We start from the raw sequence: 12,398 nt of genomic DNA, 5'->3' as shown, positions 1-12,398 counted from the left end.
TACAATAATTACAAAGTAAAATAAAAATATTAATTTAATTAGTTATAAAAAATAGAATACTTAAACAAAAATGTTTACTCTAGATACTTGATCAAATTCTTATGTTTACGATATCTTAATTATTACTCTTAAATTATTAATATAATATAATATTAAAAGTCATGAAAGTAATAAATAAATAAGGTATTTTATTAATAAAATAATATAAATATTTTCCATTCAAATCCAATTGAATTAGTTTAGTCTCAGCATCGAACGTCGAGTGAAATGACGAGTGAAATGACGAGTGAAAATAAATTCATCGGTCTCATGGAATGAATTCACTTTCACTCGTTTTTTCACTTAAACGAGTGAAAGTGAATTACACTTACACAGTGCACTAACACTTTTAGAGTCACTTGCCCTAGTGAAAGTGAATTCACTTTCACTTACACAGTATACTAACAGGAGTGAAAGAGTAGTTGTGCACGTTTTGTTTTTGCTCCTTGAACAAGTCTTCTCTATGGCTACTTCTCTCAACTCCTAGTTCTCATTTAAAAATTAGGTAATTTTATTTGTTTGCATAATAACAACTGATAGGTCTAATTCGTTCGAAAATGTCACATGATTCGTTCCTCCAATGAGACATATCTCCCCTCCAGAAATACATCAAACAAGAATGCAATATGTATCTGTTCAGCGCTAGCAAATGAATTGCAGTTTTATCTTTCACTTGATCAGCCTTCGATTCCCTCAAAACTGTAAGGCTCACCTTTTTTCAGAGGATGTCTGAGACTGAGACTGGGATTTAGCATTTTATAAGAAAACATTAAGGGGGGTTAGTCCCCCAAATAGATTTTTCAAGTTCAAGTTCATGTCCAACATGAAGATCATGTCAGTCGTATACATGAAGATCATCTTCGCACTTAGTGTTAGTGTTGACGACTTCATGTGCACTGGAAAACAGTTTCCAATGTTAGTGCCCCAACATGAGAAAAACATAAAAAATAAGAGAATCTCTAAACCTTTACAGTGCACTTAATTACAACATAATCCTTAAACCTCAAATTAGGTAAAACAACCATTATTACTACACGAATAAGTTATTTAATGTATAATTAAATATACTAATATATTTATTAATTGAATTAGATATTTTATTGTGCATTAATACGGTAATTACATGAGCCAATGAAATACCTACATGATTAATTACAAATAATAAATAAATAACATTATAAATAACAAAAACGAAAGTAATATGTTGAGTTATTAATTTATTAATAACATATGATATACTTTAACCTAAAAATGAATAATTTAAGAGAAAAAATTGATCTAATCATAACTTTAACACACTATATATTTGTACATAATATATTTTATGTATTATTAATTAATAATATATTATCACAAAATTTAAAACTATTGGTTTAATTAACTATAGCAATCGGATAATTACGCCAAAAATAATTTATCAAATATTTATTTTAACAATATTTTAATTATGACTATTAAATCACTATTTTAATATAATAATTGTAAAATAAATATATTAAATAAATAAAAATAAATTATTTTATAAATAAAAATTATAAATTAATAATTTTTATGAAGATAGACGTCTTCCTCAGCTACGAGCCAGAGGGCAACGGCGATGGCGACGGGGACAGGCTAGTAGGCAATGACGACGACCGACGACGGCGGCAAGCAACACCGAGAGAGGGCTGCGGGAACGAGAGAGGGTTGCGAAACGAGAGAGGGCTGCGACAACACTGAGAGAGGGTTGCGGCAACACTGAGAGAGGGCTGCGGAACGAGAGAGGGCTATGGGAATGAATGGCAGAGCGGGTGTGCGGCAGAGAGAACCCCGAGAGACAGCCCCGCTCGCTGAGAGACAGCCCCGCGCGTGAGTCATGTAGATGATTCTCAAAATTGGGCGGAAAGCACTTTCCGCCGTTTACTCTTGGGACATGAACTCCTGAGTCATGGATGTTCATGTACATGACATGAATTTCGGCGTTCCCTAACGACCTCAGGACATGAACTGCATAATGCGCATGAAGATCATGTCCTGAGTCATGTGCACTAACCCCCCCCTAAATGAAAGAATAAGTGAACAGAACTGAAAGTGTGTTAGCATTTTTGAATAGCTAAGGAAATTATATTTTGTAAAGTTCGGTTCAAGACCTATGGCTCATCCTAAAGTGACTAACCAAGTTAGCCAACTTAGCCAAGTTATCCATAAGGTCACCGTTTGTGTATTGTGTGATCCGTTGGGCGTACATGCCCATGTCTCAAACCTATTATGTATAAGTTTAGAAGAGAGGGGAAGTGTTGAGTAGAAAAAAATCCCACATAAAAAAATGTTATAAAAAGTTAATGAGTTATAAGGTTGAGCGATTAGTCTCCTAAGTGACTAATCATTTTAGGATGGAACTAGACTCAACATAAAAAAGAAAGAAAAAACTAAAAGTATGACAAAGATAATGAGAACAAATTTACAAGTGATGAAAGACAAGGTAAGATTCTTCCTAAATGGTGAAATACTAAGAAGAGCTTCTATTGATACCATTATTTTATCTAGCACAGCTTTTTTGTGACTGTATTTTGCTGCAGCTATTCAGTTGATAAATACAAGTACTTGTACACTTTTCTGAGAAGTTCTCCAGTTGCTTCATATAAGTCAACCTTCATAGGCCAAAAGTCATTCACCTGGCTCAAATGGATAGTCCCAGGTCTAAATGCAGCTTTACCAATTAACTGTGGCCAAGTTCCACCAGCAGTGGCACTCCTCAGTTGGTGGCTCCATTAGTCATTCAAGTCCCTTTGGTATGGATTGAGCATCGTCTCAAATGCCACACCACCCACCAGGTGATTCTCTCCTAGAAGAACTTTCTGGGGAACCAGATGCCCCTCTTGGATGTCCAGCTTTCACATTTATAGATTTCTCATAGCACAAATTAAGAAAACTGCCAGTTGGAAAATCTTAATTGAATAGAAAACTAACTCTTCTGTCACAAGGACTCTACCCTCTTTTGCTACTAAAAAACTACTCTTTTCACATACTAGCAAACAGCCTAATTTGGAAAACCCAATCATAGGAAGAAACACCCTTCCTCATGTGAGTTTTACCCAATTCATGAAACTAACCCTGCCTTACAATTAAAGGACAAAAAATAGATCTAACATTATTTCCCTCCTACAAGAGCCTCATCCTCATGGTTCAACTATGGCTACTACAGCAAGTCATCCATAGTCTCATGATCCCAGACCTTCGAAGATGTCCACATCATCTCCTTAAGTATCACCGACGTCCTCAAACAAGTATAGTTTAAATTCATTGGTGTGTCAAAGAAGGGTTTAGATCTTCTACAATTGATTGGCCTCATGACAAAAGCCAATGTTGTTGCTCACATATGTACATCTGTTTGATTGCTTCTAATAACATTTTAGGCTTGAAAGTTCAAACATCCAAGTTAACCTCCGTCTTCAAGCCAATGACAAAGCATCCCATTTCCCATTCTCCTCAAGTGTGGTGGAACATGAAATATCGGTCAACCTTATGGGCCCAATAGATGGCATAATCATCGAAATCATGTTTTGAGCAGTTTAATCATGTGAGCCCTGGTTGTAGGCATCCCTTTTGGTTAATAGTTACATGCATGGCCACTCTGGGTGGTGATATCTTCAAATTCAAAATACACAAAATTTCTTTGGCTGGGTCTCCTTAGGTTGACCTCAATGAAATTCCTAGGTTTTCCACCTCTTTGGGTCAATCATCCCCTAGCAGCTTCAAAATCCAAGCGCGTGTTGGAGCCAATTCTCCTTTTCCTTCTACAACACCTTCAAATAGTTGATTGCATCAATTAACTCTGTTAACTTGGATACCATATGATTTGTTTGTGAAGTGAAACCATCCATGCATGCAATAAGCACATTCATTACACAAGAAGGGGATGCTATTCTGTCTTGTGAATGGATTTCTTGAGTCATGTTAGACATGAGAGTCCCTTCGAACTTATGCACAACTTGCTAGCTAGATACTTCCACAAAAGACTGCAAATTGATGTTCCAAATGCCTTCATTGCTTAAAAGACTGTTTGTCATTTGATTGAAGAGAGGTTTCAATCAATTGAAGCATCGTTTCAACTGCTCATGATTTACTTCCAACACAACCTTTACTTCTTCCTAGGTTGACTTCTCTCTCTGCAAAATCAGATTGATGAGCCGCTTATAGTGTTGAAAGTAAATTCACAAGGTTTTCATTTAAAGTATAATTTGTAATATTAAAATCACATTTTGATGATAAAAATCCTCAGCCGATTGAAGCATCGTTCCTGCTATTCGTGACCAGCTTCTTGCACAACTTTGGCTTCTTCTGTGTTGATTTGTTGCTGTAGAAAATTGGAATAACAAGTCATTTATTACATTGGAAAGTAGACTTATAAGGCTTTCTGTTAATGCATAATATAAAAATCGAATCTTAATGGTAAAATCCACGAAAAGTCAGCTCTAATACCAATCTGTTAGAAACCTAACTAAGAGAGAGAGAGAGAGAGAGAGAGAGAGAATTTTTACCCCACTGAGAAATTTTCAAAGAATTGGATACCCTATTGAGACATCCAGCCTTCATATTTAGATTTCTTAAATCACAAATTAGGAAATTTGCCACCAGGAAAGTCTAGCTTAACTAGGAAATCACCATTTATTGGATATAAGCTTGAACATAAGGGGAATATTGGTGGAATAGTCCCACATAGATAAATGTTAAGAAAAATTTTTGGTTCATAAGATCAAGCAATCGACTCATAAGTGACTAGTTATTTTGAAATAAAACCAGACCCAACCTTAACACCTTTTCCAATAAAGAAACTACTACCTTCACCAACTAGGAAACTACCTAATTTGTGAAACCCAACCATAAGAAGCAGTATAGATGCATTACCACATACTTGTTATGGACAAAACAGAAAAGAAAGATATAAGATTTCACCTTCTTAGGCCATCAGGTGGAGAGGTGATACAGTGGCTGAACCATTTCCAAAGAGCTTTCTGATTAAGAAAGAAAACTGAAATCTTAGTCCAACAGTACTTGTCATGCATTCCTATACAATAGTAATAATAACAGCAACAGAGATGATATTGATATAAAATTCAAGAAGAAATTATACCTGTTTTACTTGATTCAGGAAAAAACAAGTCACACATTTTAGCAACAAATTCCCCCCAGGGCAGGAGGAAGCAACTTGGTTCCCATAAAATAAGGGGCCCATCATGTACTGGCACCATTGGTAACCAAAGCACCAAAGTCAATGCCAGGATAAAGACTTCACGGAATTTGCAAGTAGCTCGACCTTGGAATTTAAACCTGATTGCATGACCGAGTGGATAAGATGCAGGTGAAATTTGGTGACTGTCCTAGCCTCCATCAAGAGATTGAGATCTGAAACGCACGTGGATGTCCTGTTGGAGAATGGCAAACGAAAAAAAATGAAACTACTCTAACACAATTGAAGTTAAAGATGACACTTCAATCTTATAATGAGAAATAAGTAGTTACTAAATAATGGATCATTAATAACAGTGAAAAGGCACTTTTTTCAGACACTTTAGTTTATTTAACCTAGGAGAAACCTAAACTTTTAACTATAACAAATTGGTGACAGTATATATTTAGTACACACCAGAAAACAAATGCACAAAACAGTAGACACATTTAAAAGACTATACAATGAGAAAAGCTGTAAAAGGAAAATCGATTCCAGCACTGAAGCAGATAGTTATAAATGTTTTCTCATTTTACCACATTTCATGCTTGTGGTAGTGAACCTTTAAAAATTCTCTCAATTTAACAAAACTTTGGTACCTTTACCCACGACTAATGCTGATGCATGTCATTCAGCCATTTAAAGAGTTAAGGTCAAGAAGCGTTTTTCACAATATCCTCCTAGAAAGACAGCAAAAATTTTATTATAGAGTTTAGGGTTTAGTTAGTCAATATATATATATATGAAGACAGCAAAAAAATTATTATAGAGAACGAAACAATGGGTCTCTCAGGGAATAAAAGAAACAATAGTAAAACAACAATACACAAAAACATAGAAGTCAGCAGATATTCATTTCAATAGTTTTAGTCTAAGCATTCAAAAAGACTAACTGTGTGCACACAAATGAAGGAACCCAGAAACTAGCAAAATCACTGTTATAAGCTTTTCTTTTAAACCCTTAGGAGCTACTCTCACATTTCTTTTTTCATTTTAGTTTAACCTTTGAATGGTACTCTGATATTTCTTAAAAGGCTAAGCCTTCTCAAATAGGTTCTTGAAAGTTCTCCTTTAGAATAGATCATTTTCACCTCTAAAACAAAATAAAGATGAACTAAGGGCCTATTTGGCACAGCTCCTTGAAGCCCAGAAGCTGCTTTTAAGTAAATAAACACTTTTAGGGGGAAAACAAAATCAGTTTAGATACACCAACTTATCACAAAAATGAAAAGCTAAAAACTTCAAACAAAGCTCTTTTTTGAGAAGCTTGGAAACCAAGTGTTTCTGAAAATCCTTGGGAAAGGTAAAGCCAAGAGCAAGGGTATTTGAAGTTATAAGATCATAATACACCTATACATTGTAGTACCATCTATATGTTCTAATTAAACCAAAACCTAAATATTATAACTGAAACACCAAAAGGAAGTTACTGTTTATTTAGTTTACCAAACAAAAAAAAAAATTAATAAACTCTATACTTATCTAGAAAGTACTTAAAAAAAAAATTCATACAATAAGGCAATATCAACCCAGAAGCCAAACCTGTCTTCTGTAAAAAAAAGCAATGTCAAACACTACCTAAACCCTACAACTACAAGCCACTTTGGTATGAAAATGAGTACCAAAACTCATGATTCTGTTCACTCAATTATACATATCATAATTGCTTCATTTGATCAACGGTATCACAGAGCCAGAAAGTACTCTAACAAAATACTGAACAAGTGCAAATAGAAAGATTAACCTCCAGGAAGAACAGAAACTAAATCAGACTAATCTTCATATGTTCGCTGATGTGTGTATCAAAAGGGTGCATTAAAAATAATATCTTTCTGATATTCTTTTGTGCATTAAAAATAGTATCTTTCGGATATTCTTGTGTTTCTAAAAAAAATTAATTTTCGAAAAAATATTATATTCTGATAAATAATATGTCCAAGTAACTTATGGTACAGAGAGAGAGAGAGAGAGAGAGAGAGAGAGAGACCGTGTGGCATAAGCAATCTGAAAGCAGGAGCGCTAGATCCCACTTGTTCACTTTGATGAGTCCTTTAATGAGATAAAAGAAGACACCAATTTCTGGAATGTGTCCTCTTCTTGTCATGTCACCATACAATTCAAAAGCCTTCTCGACCTTACTAGCTAGGCAGAGGCTCTCAATCAAAGAAGAATAGATAGAAATGCTTGTAATAGTTGAGCATGAAGGCAAGGCCAACAGCTCTTTATGCAACTCCAAGGCCATCTCCAATTTTCCAGCTTTGCGGAAGCTATCAATCAGAACACGATAAGTTGGGATGAGAGGAACTGACTCATACTCTGAAATCTCTTCGAGGAGGCCAAGTGAAGTTATAAATTCTTTGTTGAACCCTTGAATCACATCAAGGTAGGCACTTGCAGGAACCGGCCAATAAGTTTGTTTCATTTCTTCCAGAAGATTGTGAGCAATGTCCAAAAGACCCACAGAACAACAATGATTAACTAACACCCTATAGGTCACATAATTTGGAGCACAACCTTTCAGAGTCATTGCCTTGAAGAGATCAAGGCCTAATTCAATTTTTCCTGCTTTTCCTAATCCATCAATCATAGCAGTATATGTCACAACGTTTGGACAACAACCCTTTTCTTCCATCATCACTAGAACCTTGTGGGCCTCCTCTGTTTTCCCTACTTTGCAGAGCCCATCAATCAGTTCTGTGTAAGTAACAACATTTGGCACACAAGTTTCCAGCATTTTTGACAAGACCTTTAAAGCAAGATCCAGCCTTCTATCCTTAAACAATCTATCAATCAGCGAGCTATATGTATATACATTTGGACTGTAACCATGTTTGGACATTTTAACAAAGACTTCCCGTGCTTCATCAAGCTTCCCAACCTTACAGAGCCCATCAATGAGGGCATCATAGACTACATTATTTGGTTCACAGCCAGCCTTCTCCATTGCCTCCAACAAGTCACGAGCCTGAACAATTTTGTGAGCTTTGCACAGGCCATCAACCAGAGCACCATAAGTAAAAACATTTGGCTCTATAGTGCTGCTACCATCATGCTCAAAGTAACTATCCATGTCCTGGACAATTCCAGCTCCTCTCATCCGAGCATAAACATGACAAGCCTTCTCCACCTCTCCAGCCTTAGAAAGCCCATCAATCAGAGCACTATATGTAACCACATTTGGGACACAACCCGAAGTAAGCATCCTGTCAAAGAGCTCATTTGCCTCAGACACACGTCTTGCTTTGAGATATGCATGTATCAGAGCAGTATAAGTGACCACATTTGGAGCACAACCATCTCTGAGCATTTCATTGAACCACTTACGAGCCTGTCCAATAAGTCCAACCTTACAAAAACTATCAATCAAAATGGTGTAAGTAAACACATCAGGTGTCACACTATTCCTTTTCATTTCCTCAAACAGAAGAAAGGCATTTTCCACCTTATGAGCCTGACACAGAAACTCAATCACCTTTGTATATGTGCTAGTATCAGGAGTGAATCCCTTATGCATCATTTCACGAATAACAGAAAATGCTTTCTCATACTTTCTAGCCCCACAAAGGCACCTCGCAAAATTTGCAACATTAATCTTATTGAGAACAAACCCCTCTTCCAGCATTTCATTATATACCTCCTCAGCAAGTTCCAATGCTTCAATACTCGGCAAGTCCTCATTTCCACAGATTCCTCCAATCAAGATATTGTATGTGACATAACCAGCTCGACAACCACATCCAACCATCTTTTTAATCAACTTATAGGCATATCCGTATTCCCTTGAGCTACAATATGCATGAACAAGAGAATTAAACATTGAGAAACTTGGATTGCAGCCCTCAGTAATCATCATATTTATTATTCTCTTACACCTCCCAAGCTGCCTTTTCTTCAAAAAACTACTGAGCAATATAGTATATGTCACCACATTTGGAACACAGGAACTAGACCTCATCCTGTGCAGAAAATCCATGGCCTCTTCAAAAAGAGAAGCTTCACATAACCCGCTTATCATTTTTGTGTAAATAACAGTATCAGGTACAAATTCTTCTTTCTCAATAATCCCGAGAGCTTCTCTCCACTTACCTGCTTTGCACAATGATCTTGCAAAACAACCTAGTGTAAAAGCATCCATGCTGATGCCCGAACTCGACATTTCCCTGTGAAGAAGAAAAGCAGAATCCAAACGTTCAGCCTTCAAAAGAACTTGAATTAAGGCATTATACGTCGCTTTTGAAGGCTTATATCCAAAATCTTTAAGCCTCCGAAGCTCTTCTAAGGCCTCATTCCAAAACCCATTTTTACAACATCTACGGACCAATATATTAAGCAATTTACCTAATATCTCTCTGTCATCATCTCTAATTTCTTGAAAAAAATGTTCAGGAACTCTACTATTTTCACCAACACCGAGAGTTTCCAACAAGGCGTTGAAAGTAGGACCAGTATGATGGTACCCAATCTGACGTCCAGCCCAAATGAAAAATTTTACAGCTACTTCTGGACTTTTCAATAACTTCAACACATCAATTACCAAAGAATTGTTTAACTTTTCACGAAACTGCCTCAAAAACTTTTGCGTTTTATCATCAAAGCCGCTCCCGGAAATTTTAATGGTGCTGGCTATCAAAACAGCGTCGTCGGAAAACTTACAAGAATCCGGAGGACGAGAGTCAGCGTCATAGTCGAAGACAGATTGATTAAGAAAAGCAAAATCTTGCGGTGAGACTAATTTTTCTCGAGCCAAAACAGCACCATTAGATGAGACTGAAAATTCGGTATCAACCAATCCACTTAAATCGTCTTCAGGTGAGCCGGTGGAGAAGTTGAACAGGGGAATTTTCAATTTGGACGACCTAGACGGGAAAAGTGGGTCGGGTTTGATCGAACTGAGGATGGCAGGAGACCGTGACAAGATCATTTTCACCCATCTACGAGTCATGACGGTGTGACGCAAATGTTAGAGTCCCCAACGTCAAACCTTGGAAGAAGGAGATATCCTAATATTCCCGATTTACAGTAAATGCTGAACGAGACGAACATTTCCGGAGCCATTGCAGAAAATGAATTCAGATTTCCCGAGACATTCCGCGCTCTGGCATAGCATTCCCACTTCCTAGTTCGCCATAAACCCTAGGGAGGGCAGTGAACGGAAGATCAGAAATGGGCTTAATGGTCATTAGAGTGTTACGGCTCCCGGGGGGAGGCGGAGTTCAAACTTGAAAAGGGAGTCGCCGGAACCGGAGACACAGCTAGAAACCTAAACCCCTCCACTGACCCGGTTGCATGCAGACCGTGGTAGTGTCAACTGTCAACCAGTTCAACTTCATATTCCCTCGCACCACCTCAGTGACTTGAAATGAAAATACAAGGCAATGATCCCACCTTCTCTCTCAGTTAGGGATACAGAGTTGAAATCCGATTAAACATTCAACTTGGAACAATTACCATACATTTATGTGCTAAAAATTACTTCAATTACAAATGGGCCGTTAGTGCACTGTGTAATTGAAAATGAATTCACTTTCGTTATGGAAAGTGGGTCCAAAAGAGTTAGTGTGCTACGTAAGTAGAGAGTGAACACTTTCACTCGTTTTAGTGAAAAAACGAGTGAAAATGAATTCACCTTCATTTGTCATTTCACTCGATGTTGAAACTCCTCTTTTCTTTTTCCTTCTTCCAGCTCGTCTTGTTGTTCCTAGTCCTTCGTTTTCGTTCATTTGACTTGTTTAACAACAAGCTCTATCAATATCTCTTTGTTCTTATCGTGGGCACGGAGACTATGAGAGTCTCTATCTACAATCCCTCTCTCTTATTAAGCTTCAGGAATACGAAGAGCTATTAAACTCAAGAAGATGAAGAGCCAGAGTAGAGAAGCTGAAAAATTATTTCTCTTCATTCATCCGACTAATTTACAAAAGCAGATCTAAATATCAGAAAAAAAAAAAAAACATATTACAGTTGTACAACAAGTGACACGTGTACAAAATTAACAAACCTTAATACATTGTTTACACTCTAAAACTCCCCCTCAAGGTGGCTTGTAAATGTCCTTGACATCTTGGACAACAAAGAAAAAAACTGAGTAGAATGAAGAGGTTTAGTAAACATGTCTGCCAATTGGTATTGAAATTAAATGGAAAGCAACTTGAAAACTCCCAAAGTAACTCTTTCACGAACAAAATGATAATCTATCTCAATATGTTTAGTGCGTTCATGAAATGTGGGATTAGAAGCAATATGTATCGCAACTTGATTGTCACAATATAGCAAAGCAGGAGATTCAACCTTCGCTTGAAAATCTTTAAGAAGTTGTTGCAACCAAATAAGCTCACTGGCAGTAGAAGAAAGAGCTTTATACTCAACCTTTGCTGAGGAGCGAGAGACGATGGTCTGCTTTTTGGCCTTCCAAGAGACTAAAGAATTTCCAATAAAGATGTAAAAACCTGTAGTAGAGCATCAAGAATCAGGGCATGATCCCCAATTAGCATCAGAAAAAGCCTTCAAACGAACTGGGGCACAAGCATCAGAGTAAGCTCTCAACTGCAGGGAAGATGAAGAAGAAAACAATAACCCTTGCCAGGACTGGTCTTGAGATAACGAAGCAGGTGATGCACTGCCTTGAGATGAGGGAGTCGAGGTTGAGCCAAGATTTGAGTGAGCTTGTGAACTGCAAAAGTAATATCTGGGCGAGATAAAGTGAGATAAAGAAGTTTCCCAACAAGTCGTCAATAGTGTGTTATATCAGGAAGCAGGTCATCTTCAGTGGCAGTTAAACGAAGTTTTGGATCTATTGGAACAACAGTTGGTTTACAAGCCAAGTAACCTGTATCTTCAAGTAATTGTAAGGTGTAGTGACGTTGAGAAAGCACAATATCTTGTTTGGACTGAGCAATCTCAAGACCAAGGAAGTGTTTGAGACAACCAAGATCCTTTAGCTTAAACTTTGTATGCAAAAATTGTTTGAGCTCAGCAATAGCATGAGATGAAGGACTAGTAAGGATGATATCATCCACATAAATTAGTAGTGTAATAAAAGAGGATCCATGACCTTTTGTGAAGAGAGAGTAATCATATTTTGACTGAAGAAAACCAAACTTGATCAAAACTTGAGAAAATTTTAAATACTATTGTTGTGAAGCTTGTTTGA

The 12,398-nt window shown here is 36.9% G+C and overlaps 1 protein-coding gene across 2 annotated transcripts; it reads right to left on the bottom strand.

The window, feature by feature from the left end:
* Positions 1-2,567: 2,567 nt before the first annotated feature.
* LOC137963776 (pentatricopeptide repeat-containing protein At1g06710, mitochondrial) lies at positions 2,568-10,368 on the bottom strand. 2 transcript variants are annotated; one of them, XM_068810975.1, is made up of 5 exons: positions 7,236-10,368; positions 5,153-5,444; positions 4,975-5,033; positions 4,278-4,375; positions 2,568-4,187 (listed from the first exon to the last, which is right to left on the bottom strand). In XM_068810975.1, the coding sequence occupies exons 1-2, from the start codon at positions 10,188-10,190 to the stop codon at positions 5,400-5,402; spliced, it is 3,000 nt and encodes a 999-aa protein (XP_068667076.1). In that variant the 5' UTR covers positions 10,191-10,368; the 3' UTR covers positions 2,568-4,187; positions 4,278-4,375; positions 4,975-5,033; positions 5,153-5,399. The 2 variants fall into 2 exon arrangements, with proteins under 2 accessions (XP_068667076.1, XP_068667075.1); XM_068810974.1 differs by having other exon boundaries at positions 2,568-4,375.
* Between the last annotated feature and the right edge of the window lie 2,030 nt (positions 10,369-12,398).

Source organism: Aristolochia californica, unplaced genomic scaffold (genome assembly GCF_029961685.1).
Source record: "Aristolochia californica isolate CCGP_79_NKW_82.1479 unplaced genomic scaffold, dmAriCali1.0.hap1 SCAF_4, whole genome shotgun sequence".
NCBI lineage: Eukaryota > Viridiplantae > Streptophyta > Magnoliopsida > Piperales > Aristolochiaceae > Aristolochia > Aristolochia californica.
The sequence above is the reverse complement of the archived record's forward strand: the minus strand, read 5'-3'. Positions and strand labels throughout refer to the sequence as shown.